The sequence below is a fragment of the Oncorhynchus tshawytscha genome, linkage group LG08, assembly GCF_018296145.1.
Source record: "Oncorhynchus tshawytscha isolate Ot180627B linkage group LG08, Otsh_v2.0, whole genome shotgun sequence".
Lineage (NCBI taxonomy): Eukaryota > Metazoa > Chordata > Actinopteri > Salmoniformes > Salmonidae > Oncorhynchus > Oncorhynchus tshawytscha.
The window spans coordinates 65,344,398-65,361,270 of NC_056436.1; the positions used below are offsets into that span (position 1 = coordinate 65,344,398).

The 16,873-nt window shown below is 42.0% G+C and overlaps 2 protein-coding genes and 1 long non-coding RNA gene across 16 annotated transcripts in view; 1 reads left to right on the forward strand and 2 right to left on the reverse strand.

The window, feature by feature from the left end:
- Nucleotides 1–2,008: 2,008 nt before the first annotated feature.
- LOC112256088 lies at nucleotides 2,009–9,050 on the reverse strand. 2 transcript variants are annotated; one of them, XM_024429073.1, is made up of 8 exons: nucleotides 8,967–9,050; nucleotides 8,684–8,747; nucleotides 8,364–8,456; nucleotides 7,447–7,497; nucleotides 3,127–3,147; nucleotides 2,728–3,000; nucleotides 2,413–2,511; nucleotides 2,009–2,317 (listed from the first exon to the last, which is right to left on the reverse strand). In XM_024429073.1, the coding sequence occupies exons 1-8, from the start codon at nucleotides 8,988–8,990 to the stop codon at nucleotides 2,256–2,258; spliced, it is 687 nt and encodes a 228-aa protein (XP_024284841.1). In that variant the 5' UTR covers nucleotides 8,991–9,050; the 3' UTR covers nucleotides 2,009–2,255. The 2 variants fall into 2 exon arrangements, with proteins under 2 accessions (XP_024284841.1, XP_024284842.1); XM_024429074.1 differs by lacking the exons at nucleotides 7,447–7,497; nucleotides 8,364–8,456.
- A 304-nt stretch (nucleotides 9,051–9,354) lies between these two features.
- Nucleotides 9,355–10,225, reverse strand: LOC112256089. Its single transcript, XR_002954372.2, has 3 exons — nucleotides 10,059–10,225; nucleotides 9,789–9,866; nucleotides 9,355–9,470 (listed from the first exon to the last, which is right to left on the reverse strand). It is a non-coding gene; the product is annotated as an uncharacterized LOC112256089 (long non-coding RNA).
- A 171-nt stretch (nucleotides 10,226–10,396) lies between these two features.
- rgs14a (regulator of G protein signaling 14a) overlaps nucleotides 10,397–16,873 on the forward strand; it is a 16,663-nt gene continuing 10,186 nt past the window's right edge. For 9 of the 13 annotated variants that reach the window (XR_002954371.2, XM_024429060.2, XM_024429061.2 and 6 more), the window contains exons 1-4: nucleotides 10,397–10,621; nucleotides 14,353–14,374; nucleotides 14,511–14,659; nucleotides 15,894–15,986. Coding sequence is in view for 12 of the 13 variants with exons in the window: in XM_024429060.2 (XP_024284828.1) it covers nucleotides 10,505–10,621; nucleotides 14,353–14,374; nucleotides 14,511–14,659; nucleotides 15,894–15,986 (381 nt within the window). In the remaining variant the exon portion in view is untranslated. Of the gene's footprint in view, nucleotides 10,622–11,121; nucleotides 11,248–13,098; nucleotides 13,542–14,004; nucleotides 14,109–14,352; nucleotides 14,375–14,510; nucleotides 14,660–15,893; nucleotides 15,987–16,873 lie in introns of those variants that run through there. The other 4 variants (XM_024429068.2, XM_024429069.2, XM_024429070.2 and 1 more) reach the window with 3 other exon arrangements.

The following is a 16,873-nucleotide window of genomic DNA, read 5'->3' on the forward strand; positions in this document are numbered from 1 at the left end:
CATTAAAAAATCAAAATCATTAAAACCTGTTTTCGATTGTGATTATGGGGTATTGTGTGTAGATTGCTGAAAATTTAGGCATGTTGATCTGGTCAGTAGCCATAGATTTCACGACCAAGCACCTTCCAGATGGCAGAGGAAAAAAATGACGGCTACTCGGGCTCAGTAATATATAATTTCTATGCTGCACTAATGTGAAGTGGGGATAGCTGCAGGAACCGGACAACTCCTGCTTCATTCATTATTCAAGTCGTCACAACGCTAGCAGCATACTATTTTCAGGCTACTCTACATAAAGTACCCAATAGAAAACATCACCTAACCTACTTGCCTGGCTTCTATAAATGTAACTGCGGACTATCATGTGTCGGCTACACGCGGCCTCTGGACACTTATGTTAGGCCCCATTCATTATACACTGCTCAAAAAAATAAAGGGAACACTAAAATAACACATCCTAGATCTGAATGAATGAAATATTCTTATTAATCCTTTTTTCTTTAAATAGTTGAATGTGCTGACAACAAAATCACACAAAAATTATCAATGCAAATCAAATTTATCTACCCATGGAGGTCTGGATTTGGAGTCACACTCAAAATTAAAATGCAAAACCACACTACAGGCTGATCCAACTTTGATGTAATGTCCTTAAAACAAGTCAAAATGAGGCCCAGTAGTGTGTGTGGCCTCCACGTGCCTGTATGACCTCCCTACAATGCCTGGGCATGCTCCTGATGAGGTGGCGGATGGTCTCCTGAGGGATCTCCTCCCAGACCTGGACTAAAGCATCCGCCAACTCCTGGACAGCCTGTGGTGCAACGTGGCGTTGGTGGATGGAGCGAGACATGATGTCCCAGATGTGCTCAATTGGATTCAGGTCTGGGGAACCAGTCCATAGCATCAATGCCTTCCTCTTGCAGGAACTGCTGACACACTCCAGCCACATGAGGTCTAGCATTGTCTTGCATTAGGAGGAACCCAGGGCCAACCGCACCAGCATATGGTCACAAGGGGTCTGAGGATCTCTTCTCGGTACCTAATGGCAGTCAGGCTACCTCTGGCGAGCACATGGAGGGCTGTGCGGCCCCCCAAAGAAATGCCACCCCACACCATGACTGACCCACCGCCAAACCAGTCATGCTGGAGGATGTTGCAGGCAGCAGAACGTTCTTCATTGCGTCTCCAGGCTGTCACATGTGCTCAGTGTGAACCTGCTTTCATCCGTGAATTGCACAGGGTGCCAGTGGCGAATTTGCCAATCTTGGTGTTCTCTGGCAAATACCAAACGTCCTGCACGTGTTGGGCTGTTAGCACAACCCCCACCTGTGGACGTCGGGCCCTCATACCACCCTCATGGAGTCTGTTTCTGACGGTTTGAGCAGACACATGCACATTTGTGGCCTGCTGGAGGTCATTTTGCAGGGCTCTGGCAGTGCTCCTCCTGCTCCTCCTTGCACAAAGGCGGAGGTAGCGGTCCTGCTGCTGGGTTGTTGCCCTCCTACGGCCTCCTCCACGTCTCCTGATGTACTGGCCTGTCTCCTGGCAGCACCTCCATACCCTGGACACTACGCTGACAGACACAGCAAACCTTGCCACAGCTCGCATTGATGTGCCATCCTGGATGAGCTGCACTACCTGAGCCACTTGTGTGGGTTGTAGACTCCGTCTCATGCTACCACTAGAGTGAAAGCACCGTCAGCATTCAGAAGTGACCAAAACATCAGCCAGGAAGCATAGAAACTGAGAAGTGGTGTGGTCACCACCTGCAGAACCACTCCTTTATTGGGGGTGTCTTGCTAATTGCCTATAATTTCCACCTGTTGTCTATTCCATTTGCACAACAGCATGTGAAATTTGTCAATCAGTGTTGCTTCCTAAGTGGACAGTTTGATTTCACAGAAGTGTGATTGACTTGGAGTTACATTGTGTTGTTTAAGTGTTCCCTTTATTTTTTGAGCAGCGTATAAATACAAACATACACATAAATGTTTATTAATAAATATCATGAAGTTGACATATTATTTATTGGGACAAATCTCCAAACTTGCTGTGTGGCACTGCCAGAGGATCAACATATCTGTGGCTCTTCCATGTTAACAACACTGACTTTGAGATAAAATTGTGTTGATTAAATTGCAAATACAACAATAAAATTGTTAGCTACATATTTATCCATTTACAGTGTAATCATATCACATTTTTTGCCATTTTCTCATGTAGGACATTTGGTGGAATTTGCAGAAAATGAAACACTACTCAGTTGTAGTTCTCCGTAGGTTCTGAGCATTCTGCTGCCTCCTGTTCTTTGTCTTTGCTATAGAGAGAAAGAGAGCGAGAGAGAGTTTACATCACATGCAAAGTTACACATTTACTGTTTTATTCTTGGTTTCTCTTGTTGGGATCACTCACCAAATTCCATCTTCAGCATGATCTTCATGCCTATACCCATGGCCAGGATCAGCACCACAGCAGACACACCACAGATCACTATGACCAACATCGTCACGACTAACACACATGGAGACAGCACAGAGGGACAGACATGGGGACAGCACAGAGGGACAGACGCCCCCAGGAATTGGTAGGAAATAAAAATACTTTTCACACAATAGGCTCATTTGCAGAGTAGTAAGACAATGCAATATCTTGACAGATCCAAATCCAATTATAGATGTAAACATTGTAAATATTCAAGTCTCAAATATGATTGGCGAATATGTCTACCTTCAACTTCAATCTCCTTTGGTTCTGAGGTGAAGTTGCCACAGGGACTCTGGATGGTGCAGGCATATTTCTCCTTGCCAGAGGTATCTATACCAACCTTCTTCACGGTGAGCAGGCTACTGTTCTTGCCCTTCAGGTGGATGCCATCCATCAGCCAGACAAACACCAGCGGGCTTTTTGGTTCCACCGGCAGGTTATGGGAACACTCAATGTCGAGGTTATCACCCTCCTGCACTTTGAACCCAGAACTGGTGTTCAGTAACACTTTAAAATCTGTTGGGTTAAAGAGAGGTTAAGAAATGGTTAAAAAGTGTTGTGTCATAGTTAGGGTCAAGAGTTGTGATTTTTTGGGTTCACACACACACACACACACACACACACACACACACACACAATTACCTTTTGAGCAGTACTGTTGAACTGAAAGAGGCAAATAAGGAAAAAGAATATTAGAGTCCCTGCCTCTGGTGTACAATATATCATCTTCATCTCCTCCTCAATGTTATCTCAGAGACATAATGTCATAGAGAGTCATGTATACACTGCGTGTACAAAACATTTCCATGACAGACTGACAAGGTGAATCCAAGTGAAAGCCATGATGCCTTATTGATGTCACATTTTAAATCCACTTCAATCAGTGTAGATCAGGCGTGGGCAATTCCAGTCATCGAGGGCCTGATTGGTGTCACAGTTTTGCCCCAGCCCCAGCTAACACACCTGACTCCCATAATCACCTAATCAAACTGATCTTCAGTTTAGAATGCAATTTAATTCATCAGCTGTGTTTGCTAGGGACGGAGAAAAAAATGTGACACCAATCAAGCCCTCGTGGACAGGAGTTGCCCACCCCTGGTGTAGATGACGGGGAGGAGACAGGTTAAAGAAGGATTTTTAAGCCTTGAGACAGATTGGGTGCGAGTGCCATTCAGAGGGTGAATGGACAAGACAAAAGATTTAAGTACCTTTCAACGGGGTATAGTAGTTGTCGGTGCCAGGTAAAAATATTCTCAGTGTGAAATAGTTCCCAATCTTTCTGATTGTGATGTCATGTATACTTCTTACAGCACGTGCTTGCATTTGTGTGGATGGCTGAGCTCGTGTAGATGTCTCTCTCACACTCTCCCTCAACCTTAAAGTTCTTTGGGCATGTGCATTTCTACATCTGCAAATCCGGACTCGCGCTCAAATTGCTGAGAGTTGGTTTGAGGAGATTGTTGCGATCGCAAAGACATGGCTCTGCTTTTTCTATTGACAGTGCATACAGTATAGTTGTTCAAGAAGGCTCTCTCAAAACAGGACCTGGGAACATCTGCTGATCTATCTACTAGGTTAGTGCTTATGTTCTATCTTTCAAAGTGATCGATCACAAGCTGACATTACTTCTCCTTTGCTAGCGAGCCAATTCAATCTTATTGGGGAAGCTCATCCCTCTCCATACTTGAATTGTGACCCGATTCAGGAAACTAGGCTTATGTCGCTGGTCACAACTTAACAACTTTAAAATCAAAATGCATGTTTTGGCCGAAATGCCTTCTCGAACATGAACTTTCATGCGCCTTAATAATGTGTATGCCATCTGTAAATACAAATAAAATTGTTTAAATTACAAGCCTTGTAAAAAGCAGAGACACGGAGCTACAAAATGGTAGATCATACGCTGCATTTGACGAACAGCTTGTAACCTCACTTGAGAAAGTGGCCTTTGAATGTTTTCGTACCTAGTGGAGGGTTCTTCTTTGTCTACACCCGTACAGCATCGTTCACACCCGCTTTAGCCCCACCTATCTCTTTAAGGGATGATCTGAGCGTTCTGTACTAACAGCAGTAGTCAAGCACCCAAGCTAACTGGTTAACTTGCTAGCTACTTCCAGACACAAAAGAGAGAACAGCTCACTGACCATTACTCACCCTAGCAAAGCTGGTTAGGCTGTTTTTATGTTATCCAGTTCATTGGTGACTGCAACTGTGCTGTCAGATTGTCCATTCATAAATTCAGAGCGTTTTGCTCTCAGAGCGTACAGAGCGCACACTGCACTGGACTCTCTGGCAGATGAGTGGGTTGATCCGAGTGTTCTGACCTCACAACGGCAGTCGAGCACTCAAGCTATCTACTTCCAGACACAAATGAGAGAACACCCCACTCTGACCATTTTACTCGTCCTAGCAGAGCTGGTTATCCAGAGCGTTGGTGACTGTGCTGCTGGCAACAATTGAATTATGCTTTTTTGCTGACAGTTACTGACACAGGCCATATTTAACGTGTGTTGAGCGTTCATAAATTCATTAGTTATTCTGCGCTAAGGCACACACAGACAAGAGTTCTCTGAAATCGGAGAAGATGGCCAGATTGAATTTACGAACACACCCAAAATGGTTACTTGCATAGTTGAGTCTTTAAGACATCTAGCTAGCTAAACAACGAACCATAATCCCAACTCATGACATTACTACCCTGCATGAATCTGCAGGTAGCTAACCAACCACCACCAACTAGCAAAGCAAATGGCTCTGTGATACGAATAATAAGTTCATACACGTAACGTTAGCTAGCAAGCCAGCCAGCTAACGTTAGCTAGCTAGCTTACAGTACACTTTAACTTCAAATGAAAACGATTGTCAAAATTAGAAATGTAACAATTGAAAATGTAGCTAGCCAGACTACTTTACCAGTGCTCTGAAATCGGAGTAGATGGCCAGAGCGAGTTTACCAGCTGACAACAGCTGTTGCAGTGGCATTCTATTGAAATGTAATATTTTGTTAAGACATTTGGTAGCTCAACAATGAACCATAACCAACTCATGGCGTTACTACCCTGGATGAATCTTAGCTAACCTTAGCTAATCGTAGCTAACCAACCAGGTTCAATGTTAGCTAGCTAACATTAGGCTGTAACTAGCAAAGCAAACTGCTCTGAGATCATACACGTAACGTTAGCTAGCGAGCCAACTAGCCAACGTTAGGTAGCTAATAGTACACTTAGTTTGAAGATGTAATCTGGAGACAGGTGTTTTCTCCATCTCCTTAGCTATCGTCCTGGAATTCCACTGATTTCAGAACTCGGTCCTCCAGAAAGTGGAGTGTTTTATGCAGTTTCATTACACAATAAAAAGTTTAAAGCCGCATTAGACAGGATTACCTAGACATACTTACCAGCTCAAATAGACAGAAGAAGCATGCTATATGGCAGACCAATCCAAACTCATCTCTCGGTTTGTCCAGCCCACTCATTATCTCAGTCAATCATGGCTAGCGGGAAGGTTGCTGTTTTTTTTCTGTGGCTAAACCAACTAGGCTCTTAATCTAACAATTGTATTTGTATTTAGAGATAACACACATTTGTTATTAAGGCACATGGAAGTTCATTTTCCAGAAGGCATTTCTGCCAAAAAAAAACACATTTGAGATTTTTTTAAAGGTAACTTTCAACCGGCTCTCCTGTGAAGTAGCGACCAGCGACATACACCTAGTTTCGTGAAACGAGTTTGCAAAAGTTGCCGGGTACAAGTATAAAGGGATGCATAACAAAATAATGTATTTTATTGCAGCAATGTCTTCAGGAACATCTGAGATCTGAGTGAATGGACAGTTGTGACCCATAATAATGGCGCCAGACAATTTGAGTGTTTGTCTGCTCTGTAAATAAACACGTCATTTAAATACACAACCTGTGTGTTCCAGCTTCTGAACCAAGGTTCTGAATAAGGATGTTCAACTCCATCATATTGTTGCTGATGTATTACAGATGGCAGAACTGGAGGTTTACAGCATTTGGGTGGAGACACAGGAACTCCATCAGTCAGCATGGTGGTGGAGACACAGGAACTTGCCTGAAGAAATTATTCTGATTGTCTTGATGAGTTTCTAAACTACCATTTGCTTACAATTCACATGACTAACAGTACCCTTCCACGTAAATATTAACACTCCACAGAGCTGGGCTTTACAGAAGTGGCCAGAAAAAAAGACATTGCTTAAATACAAAAAAAATTAGCAAACACCTTTTTTGTTCGCCAAAAGGCATGTGGGAGACTCCCCAAACATATGGAAGAAGGTACTCTGGTCATATGAGACTAAAATTGAGCTTTTTGGCCATCAAGGAAAGTGCTATGTCTGGCGCAAACCCAACACCTCATGACAACACCTCAAGGAAATCCTTGAGGGAAACCTGTTTCAGTCTTTGAGATTTGAGACTAGGACAGAGGTTCACCTTCCAGCAGGACAATGCCCCTAAGCATACTGCTAAAGCAACACTCGAGTGGTTTAAGGGGAAACATTTAAATGTCATAGAATGGCCTAGTCAAAGCCCAGACATCAATCCAATTGAGAATCTGTGGTATGACTTGAACTTGAAGGAGCTGGAGCAGTTTAGCCTTGAAGAATGGGCAAAAATCCCAGTGGCTAGATGTGCCATGCTTATAGAGACATACCCCAAGAGACTTGAAGCTGTAATTGCGGCAAAAGGTGTCTCTACAAAGTATTGACTTTGGTAAGTATTGTCTTTTATTTCTTGTTTTATTTTAATTCCAGGTTGTAAGGCAACAAAATAGGAAAAATGCCAAGGGTGGTGAATACTTTCGCAAGCCACTACGTGTGTATGTATATATGTGTAGTTGATGCCATGACACAATCACTCATATTCCACTAACATTTCAAACAACCGCCATGTAAAAATTGATAACTCAACTATCCATTGACAGTATGAAATGAATACTGACCAGTAGCATTGAAGCATTGGGTAGTGTCTGAGCACAGGGTGTCACAGATGGCTGAGGGAGTTGGATGGAGAGGAAGAAAGCTTTGAATATAGATTTTGACTGAGTTTCAAGAAAGATCAAGTTAACACAGAAATACAACAAGCTAGAATACTGTAATGGTCTAATGTAAAAGTCTGAAGGTCAGGGGAAGGAGTAGGTTTGCAAGCTACCGGTAATTTAACAGTTACCGGAACATTCAGTAATTTAGGTCATTAACATGTAATCTATGGCAATCTATTCAAATTTATGTAATTTATACTTGAATACGTTTAAAAAATGTTATTTATATATATATATATAAATATATAAATATATATATAATATAATATAATATATATATATATATTTATTTTTATATCTGTGTCCATGAGTTTCTAGTGGATAGAGCATGTGGTTCAAGACAAAAGCCTAATTAAATGAAAATAATGCATTGTTGATAAGATTCTTTTTTCATTAACTCTTCGACCTATTGACTTTTCACAACTGCCACCAATTTAGCACATACACATTTACTCCAAAGACATATTGACATAGAAAAATACATTAAAAAAAATGATATTCATGCTGAAACCCTTTATCAAACGCCAATGGTATTCACTAAGTTGATGGTTTATATTTAGCATAAGGTTTTACAGTTTCGTCATTCTATTTCTTATTTTAAAATGATCTTATTTGATTATCTTATATCACATGGAAAATAAGGCCACACAGAGGGCCAGAAATAATTACAGAAACCTGTGATAATCTGAAGTACCCCAAAAGGCCCTCCTCCAAGAAAAGTTTGTAAAATTCTGTCAGTTTAATGGTAAACTTAAAGTTACCAGTAATATGCCCTCCCTTTGTAACCCTAGGATGGAGTAATAAAGTGGAATGGTTACCATTGTCTGGTAATCCCTCAGCAGATATTCCAGGTGAGTGGGTTAAGTTGCACTTTAGACACATCAAGGGAACACAGGTAGAACAGACACTACCTACGGAGAAATATATTGAGAAGGTTGAGGCGGGAGAGGGAAAGGGAGGGAAGAATGACAGCAGGGATAAAGGGAAAGAGAGAGGTGTGTGTGTATAGAGGATTGGGTCACAGGAGACAGAGAAGGGGAAAAAGTGAAGGCTTCAACAGTAACTAATAAATCCAGAATATTCACGAGGTAATATCAAACTGGATTTTTTTTTAAAGGGAAATGGGATTGTTCCTTACTGATCATGAGAAGGCAAGCAAGTGAATACAAGCCTGTCCCTGTCCTCGCCTTCATTGGTACCATCTGACAAAGATGAGATGTCATTCAGTTTCTATTCATTCAAAAAGTTAATCAAAATAGAAATGGGTTCAAATGTAAATGAAACCCACTAAGAATATTTAATTCAGGACATTCTCAATGTCAAAAACCTAGAAATGTTACTAAAAACTCTACAAATAAAACCTGTTGATAGGATCATTAAATACATTAGCCTACATCATTACATTGAATAAAATATTTTACCTCTTGTGCTGGATCTCTGGTCATGCACGGAGTTCCCTGGACGAAGAGTGAGTGAGCATCTCTACAGAAAGTTATTGTACACTGTGGCTGATATAAACACTGATATGAATGCAAATCACCTCACCAGCCACAGCCCACGGCTACCAGACAGTAACACAAGCAATATACAGATAATACCGGAACATGTTTGTGCCCTGCTTGGCACCTGGAGTTTGATGTTCATGAAAAGGAGTGATAAGACTGTCGGTGGTACTATTGGACTGTTTTACATGATTCAGAACACATTTAGTAAGTCTCCTTGCCCGAGAGCAGATCTTTAGTTTCTGTAGCATGAGGTAGTTTGATGGACCCGCTAGACAGGACTCTAGTCTATCGCATGGCCTTACCTTCAATCTAGCTCCTCGATGTGGAGTGCCAAGCAGAGACGCATCGGGTTCCATTTTTACACCCTTTGGTATGATTCAGCAGGGGATTGAACTCCCAACCTTGTGGTTAGTGTCCACCCTAAGGCCAATGAGTTGGTTAGAACAAAATGCCAGCGGTCAAACCTGGACATGGCTATAATATTTCATATTTTGGCATCATGTCTGCCTCCAACACATATTTGCACATGCACACACACTATAACTCCTGAAGACTGATGTCAATGCACCTCTTATCAGAATTAATTGCTGACTTTATAGTTGAACCATGCAAATTGTGTGTTGACTTCCAAAGGATCAGGAGCCCTTTTCACAGACAGCACATTTCAAACAAATTATGAGCAGTACAGTACAAAAGTACACTGCATCATGGGATATGAAGTTCAACTCTCCTCACTACCTGTCAGTCTGGCTCTGAAGCCATAAAGGTCTGTTCTCTGGACTTCAGATTCACTTCCTCTGTGGCCACCAGAGAGTGCTGTTGATCAAACAAATAGTTACCCACCACATTTCTCCCCCTTTCTGTCTCTTTTACATTTAAAACTTGCAGTGATTTGCCGTCATTTATTCAGGCCTGCCTAACTGAGGATAAACACATTTTTCTCCTCCCAGAGAGCTCAAATAAATAAATTCCTATTAGTCTGGGCAGGAGAAGGAAAGGTCCCCTGACCCATATATTCCTGTGACAGCCTCTCTGCTCTGCTCTCCTCTGCTGATGGAATGACATTCTATTGGCCTGAGAGAAAGCCCTAAAGCAGCAATGTGGATGTGCCATGTCCTGCCTCATAAAAAAAAGAGAATCTGTTCTGTAAACGTTGGTTTGTTACGCAAAAAGCCACACTAGTACAAAAAGGTGAAGAATAAGAGCGATGAGCAACTATTTCTTCATTTTGGCTTGATTGGCTCCACTTGAATGGTTCCACTTGATTGGCTCCACTTGATTGGCTCTACTTGATTGGCTCTACTTCATTGGCTTTTAGATTTGATCCATAGGTGTTTCTAGCACCATGCTCTGAACTTTGACTTGGAGAGAGGCAAGGTGAACTAAAGTGGTAGTCTCACATAGTGGTATGCAAATACATTTTAATTCAGTCCCAAACGCATTTTCTCCGGAAGATGGTGGCCTTCAGCGGGCTCTGCCGAAGTCTCTCTCGGCTGGCGAAGAGAACTGCTCAGTACAAGTTTGGGAAACTGAACACCTACAGCGATACCTGTCCACCAACTCAAATAAAGGTATGCCTAGTTGTAGAAAGACTCAAACAACTCGTTGGCATTTTTGGAAATAAATTAGACTATTTTCTTCCGGAAATATTTACTTTGAGTAGCCTATTGAATGTTTCAATCTTTGACTGGATGTGCCTTTATCCACTGGCAATTATAGGGCTGGCTGGTGACAACGCTATCTCTAATTGGGTGGGAAGCACAGTCACAGCTCTTGTGGTTGGATCCACAACCTGTTCTCATAATGCACTGTTGGTGCTATATCAGGTAGCCATATTTGCTCTGGCGAGTTTTCACCTGAGTTAAGTCTCACAGCCTACACTGTCTAGTCTGAAATACAGTAGGACAGGAACACAAGCACACCACCCACATCAGAGAGTTTCTCAAGAGCCAAGATGAAAGCAGTTTGATCACTGTAACCCTGCTTCCCCTTTTGCGGCCCATTGCCACAGCAACCCTTCCTTTCAGACAGGAAATGACAGGGAGTCCTGAATGAGGAGGACCTAAGTGTGTCAGTGCAGGGTGGATCACTTCGCTGTGACACCCTCAATGGGTGCGCATAATTTTGGATTCCCACCGGTACTTCAGCTATGTCTAAGAACATAAAGACTCTGGGTGTTCCTGGTGTTGGTCACATGGTAAGTTGTCTGTTTCTCTGTTGACTTTGGTTGAATTCAGTGAGGTGTAATGTTACATACTGTTCAGATAGACATATCATGTGAACAGACATGCATCTCTGCCATGTATAGTAGGAGTCAACTCAACAAAATTCTATCTGCGTTGTTCAAAACGTTGAGTCCTTCTTGTTCTCCACTGCTCTATCTAGAGCTGGCCTCAAGTCAAGATTCCTTCTGGGTCACCTAAGGATCTATTGGCAATGCGCATGCCCCACCCACCTCAGGATCTTTTTTTTTCAGCCATCTATTTCCTGTGTTTGAGGGGGTGCAAAATTCATTTGACACACATCTCGTAGGATTGATTCCTTATATTTTACTCCTGCAACTCTTCGTGCCATTTTTTTTCTAAGGTTTTATTCCCTTTTCATTTCTGCTTAATTATATAGCCAAGTCTTACTGCCTGTAGCCCAGGCCCTGAAGCAAGGATATGCATATTCTTGGTATCATTTGAAAGGACACATTTAGAAGTTTATGGAAATGTGAATGGAATGTAGTAGAATATAAAACAATAGATCTGGTGAAAGAAAAAAACAACTTTTCTTTTGTATTCTTTGAAATGCAAGGGCGAGGTCATAATGTATTATTCCAGCCCAGGTGTGGTTTGATTTTGGCCACTAGATGGCAGCAGTGCATGTGTAACGTTTTAGCCTGATCCAATGAACCACTGCATTTCTGTTCAAAATTTGGAATCGAGACTGCCTAATTTGTTTTAATTACTTCATGTTCAAAATTGTGCATCCTCAAACAATAGCATGGTATTATTTCACTGTAATAGCTACTGTAAATTGGACATCGCAGTTAGATTTAAAAAATGTAAGCTTTCTGCCAATATCAGATATGTCTATGTTCTTGTTACTTACAACCTCATGCTAATCGCGTTAGCTCAACAGTCCCGTGGAAGGGACACCGATCCCGACGTTACAACTGTGGAAGTGTTTGTAATGACCTGTCTGTGCGTAATGCCTGAAATGGGATACATTGTCTTTCCTTTGAATCTCTAAGAACGCTGAAGCTTTGACGGGGATTTAATGCGTCGTCTAGACACTTACATCACAAAGAGCTCCTTTGATGGATGTTCATTTTTTTATGCAATTGAAGTCATTTTATACAGTTGCAATGTTTACAAATGCGTTGAAATGAAAGCAACTTCTGAAAATGAACACTCAGATTAGTGATTTATGTCTGATCTCACAAATAATGTGAAGTATTTAATCTCGAGCTAAATTTATTTATAAAAAAAAAAAAATGTAATAGGGTATCCTGATTAACACACTTGGTAAATTGTACAACAGAACGCGACAACCGTAATTAATGAGGAAGTATAGACAGTGCAGGTAGGCCTAGGTGATGGGTGGTTCCAACTCTGTTTTCTCTTATGTTAATTTATATAGGTAAATACACCCAGTGTAGTTATGCAAATGACGCAACATAATTGAACAAAATACCTGATACAATGTATGAGTGCGTTCGCAAAAAGACTGACATTTGACAAATTGAAACCTTAATTCCCCCCAAAATTACTGAACTCCATCGGTCTGTGCCAGAAATGTTTTATGTGCTATAATTCAGTCAACATCTGGATTATAAACCATTCTAAAAGTTTGGAGTATTTTCATCCATTCTCCAACTGTTGACTTTATTAGAATTTCTTTTTAAAACATTTTAATAATTGCTATTTCCATAGGAGGAGATTAGCACAAGCCTGTTGGTGATCAGGCCTGCTTTTAAAGCGTTTCCTGACATTTGTGCTCCGCTATCAATGGAAAAGGGCTATGCTTAACTGCTGTTTCTGTTTGAGTAATGCCTTTCAGGTGAAGACCATGTGATTTTTTTAAATTAATAACTATGAAGCTACTGCCAAGTAGACTGGGGTGTGATACCAAAGCTGCTACAAGACAATGTTGGCTGTTAGTGAAACCGACTAGGCATCTAAGCCACTGTCAAAGTATACAGACATTGTTTACAGATTGCCCTCAGCGACATCACATCCAATCTCTATGGCATGTGGTGGTGTCCCCACCCGTCCCTCTGCCTCTGTGGCGCAATCACTGATGACTGAGTCACATAACACTGGGTGGTGATGTCAGGGAAATGACTCATATCCTCAGGAGGCTGTTGAGACATCTTAAGTGAGTCCGGTTGGATACGAGGAGTGGCGTGATTGGAGTGCCCACGCTCAAAGAAATGCATGCTTATGGTGGTCTCGTGGAAGGACGCATCTTGTCATTTGCAGCGTCACTATTGTACACAACACAGTGAGTTTTCAAGGATCTTTTCTTTCATCAGGGACCTTATTCATAAAGCGTCTCAGAGTACGAATGCTGATCTAGGACTAGTTAACTTCGGATCTTAATAAGACATGGACAGAGGGGACCTGATCCTAGATCAGCACTCCTACTCTAAGATGCTTTATGAACACCTCCCCATAACCAGAACACTACTAGTGGACTCATAAAGTTATGTTTCCTCATCTTAGCAGTTAGCATGCACCTTATGCATGAGGCTGTAGGGTTTGCTTAGGTCCATATAGTGTGCTCTGAAATGTAGAATGTCTGCTTGTGTTTTGTTTGCATTCAGTACAGCATGCACATTCCTGTCCCGAATTCACCTTTCCTTGGGAAAGAACATGACGTCTAAGCTTCACTGGAGCTGAAAAAAACAAACATTCTCTGTCCTGAAAGCTGAATGAGAGCAGTACAGTGACACCCACTCTTCCTGTGTGAGCTGGGGCCTTGCCTGCTTGAGTGCTCTAACGTAGAGGAGCGCTGTCAGATCAAAGACATGCAGCTGTTTGTCTTCTATCACTTCCTGATGCTGCATTGGTGTGTTTTTGTCCTTAATTCACTGCCTGAGATTTCTCATTGTCAATACCTGGTTGAGTGATTGTTCCTGTTTTGAATGCTATTCTGGTCTATAATGTTGGTCTGTATTTCTATTCCACGAAGTTGGTCTCCACTTTTACATTACTGACTTTAGATTTTAATGTCTGTGGAACTGTTTTGTATTGATGGATCATGTGATATTGTATTTGACTGAGACTGACACACTTTCCCCTTGTCTCTGCAGAGCCAGGCAGTGTCAGATGGCGGTAAGCCTGTTTGTGCCTGTCTGTCTCAGAGCTGTTTCTCAAATATGAGCATGCCTGTGCGGGTAGTAGTGTCAGTCTGCTTCCCTGAGGCTTCAGGGTGTGGATGGGTTTTATTAGTGTGTGTGATTTTTCTCAGAGCTGAACATGTCTGGTCGTGGCTGTGGGGGCAGTTGTACCAGTCTGCCAGAGGCCCAAGGGGGAGATGCCCAGGCCAGCAGTGTCGTCAGCTGGGCTGTGTCCTTCGAGACGCTATTGGAAGACCCCATGGGAGTATGCTACTTCAAGGTGAGCCACACGCACTCAGCTTCAGAAATCATTGCTTTTAATTGAGAACAATGATTGCTTTGTCGCCACTCAGCAAATGCAAAACACGTTTTTCTCAGAGTAAAGCAAGTCATACAGCAGGGATTTAATAAAAAATGACAACATTTATTAGCACTAGAATCAGTCTTATTTGTTGATTTGAGCCTATGTGAATTCTATCTTATTTTGAAGAGCATGCTGTGCCCTAAACCTAATGACCATTAAAATACCTTGTTTATTATAAAATGTTAGACCGTTGCGTCACTCAAGAGGCCTAAGGCACTGACTTGTTTAAGGGGTAACTGCAGACCCGAGTTCGTTCCCAGGCTGTCACAACCGACCGGGAGTCCCATAGGGTGGCAGACAATTGGCCCAGTGTCGTTCGGGTTAAAGGAGAGTTTGGCTGAGGGGGCTTTACATGGCTCATCGCGCTCTAGCGACTCGTTGTGGTGGGCCGGGCACCTGCAGGCTGACTTCGATCATCAGTTAAATGGTGTTTCCTCCGACACATTGGTGCAGCTGGCTTCTGGGTAAAGTGGGCGGGTGTTAAGAAGTGTAGCGGGTCATTGTTTTGGAACGCATGACTCAACTTTCACCTCCTGAGCCCATTGGTGGAGTTGCAGTGATGAAACAAGTTCATAATTGGGGGGAGAGAGGGGTAAAAAAAAAGTAAAAATACCTGCTAGCTGAGATCTACTGTTCAGATAAAAAATAAAAGAATGGAAGCCTATTTAACAATAACCTATGCAAAACAGTTGTGTACCGAGGTTTGTGCAGTAGGCTATAGGCCCAATGCATTATCCCTGCGTCTTGGCAGGGCAATTCAAGCATAGACAATGTTATTCTCAGACAAGTAACCATTTCTAAACTTGAGGTTTATGATCACACTGGTAACAGATCACTTATATTATTTGCGCCACAGCTGAGTAAGCATACATTGAAATAATTGTTATTTTACCGAACTGATGCCTGTATCTGATTGGCTAGCCGTAGACCTATAGGTGCATTTGATTTACTCTCTGGGCCTGCGGGATATGGCAGCGGTATCAGCGACGCCTGATCATAACTCACAAATACTATTCCAGGTTGTACAGCTAAATATTTTGGAGCATATGGTCATCTTTTAAATTTTATTTAGTGAATAGGTCATCTGTTGATCAGATCTGATGGGAGCTGTATGGTAGGTCATCTGTTCATCAGGTCTGTTGTCACGCAGGCCTTCCTGAGGTCAGAGGTGAGTGCGGAGAATATCCTGTTCTATCAGGCCTGCGAAAAGTTCCGGGAGATTCCACCCACCCGGATGAAAGAGGTATGGGCTTATTCCTCTGTCTTCTCTTAACCTCTAGTGACGCCCCATCCCGCATGCGGGAGCGTAATCATCGCCTGACACTAATTAGCATAACGCAACGGACATATATTCCTATTCATGAAAATCACAAATTAAATATATTGAGACACAGCTTAGCCTTTTGTTAATCACCCTGTCATCTCAGATTTTCAAAATGTGCTTTACAGCCAAAGCTAGACAAACATTTGTAAGTTTATCGGTAGCCTAGCATAGCATTTTGTCCAGCTAGCAGCAGGTAACTTGGTCACGGAAATCAGAAAAGCAATCAAATTAAATTGTTTACCTTTGAGCTTCGTATGTTTTCACTCGAGACTCCCAGTTAGATAGCAAATTTTCCTTTTTTCCAAAAATATTGTTTTTGTAGGTGACGGAAATTGCTTTTTATAATCAATCCTCAAGGTGTTTTTCAAATATCTATTCGATAATATATCCGATGGGACAATTCGTTTTTCAGTAGGACCGATTGGAGTAATGGCTACCTCTGTATTTTATGCGAGAATCTCTCTGGGAGCATCAGGTGACCACTTGCGCAATGTAGCCGCTTACGGGTATTCTTCAACATAAATGCGTAAAACTACGTCACAATGCTGTAGACACCTTGGGGAATACGGAGAAAAAGTAATCTGGTTAATATCCCATTCACTGCTCAATAGTGACGCATTGGAACGCAGCGCTTTCAAAACATGAGGCACTTCCGGATTGGATTTTCCCAGGCTTTTGCCTGCAACATCAGTTCTGTCATACTCGCAGACAATATTTTTATAGTTTTGGAAACTTTAGAGTTTTCTATCCTTAGCTGTCAATTATATGCATATTCTAGCATCTTGTCCTGACAAAATATCCCGTTT

Bases quoted from the DNA above. Each gene is read 5' to 3' on its own strand.
- LOC112256088 (XM_024429073.1), bottom strand. From the start codon at position 8,990: ATGACCAGAGATCCAGCACAAGAG. The intron at 8,457-8,683 runs GTAAGGAACAAT...ATTTCTCCGTAG, and splicing joins TGCTTGCCTTCTCATGATCA to GTAGTGTCTGTTCTACCTGT. The intron at 3,148-7,446 runs GTCAGTATTCAT...TGCCTCTTTCAG, and splicing joins CCAATGCTTCAATGCTACTG to TTCAACAGTACTGCTCAAAA.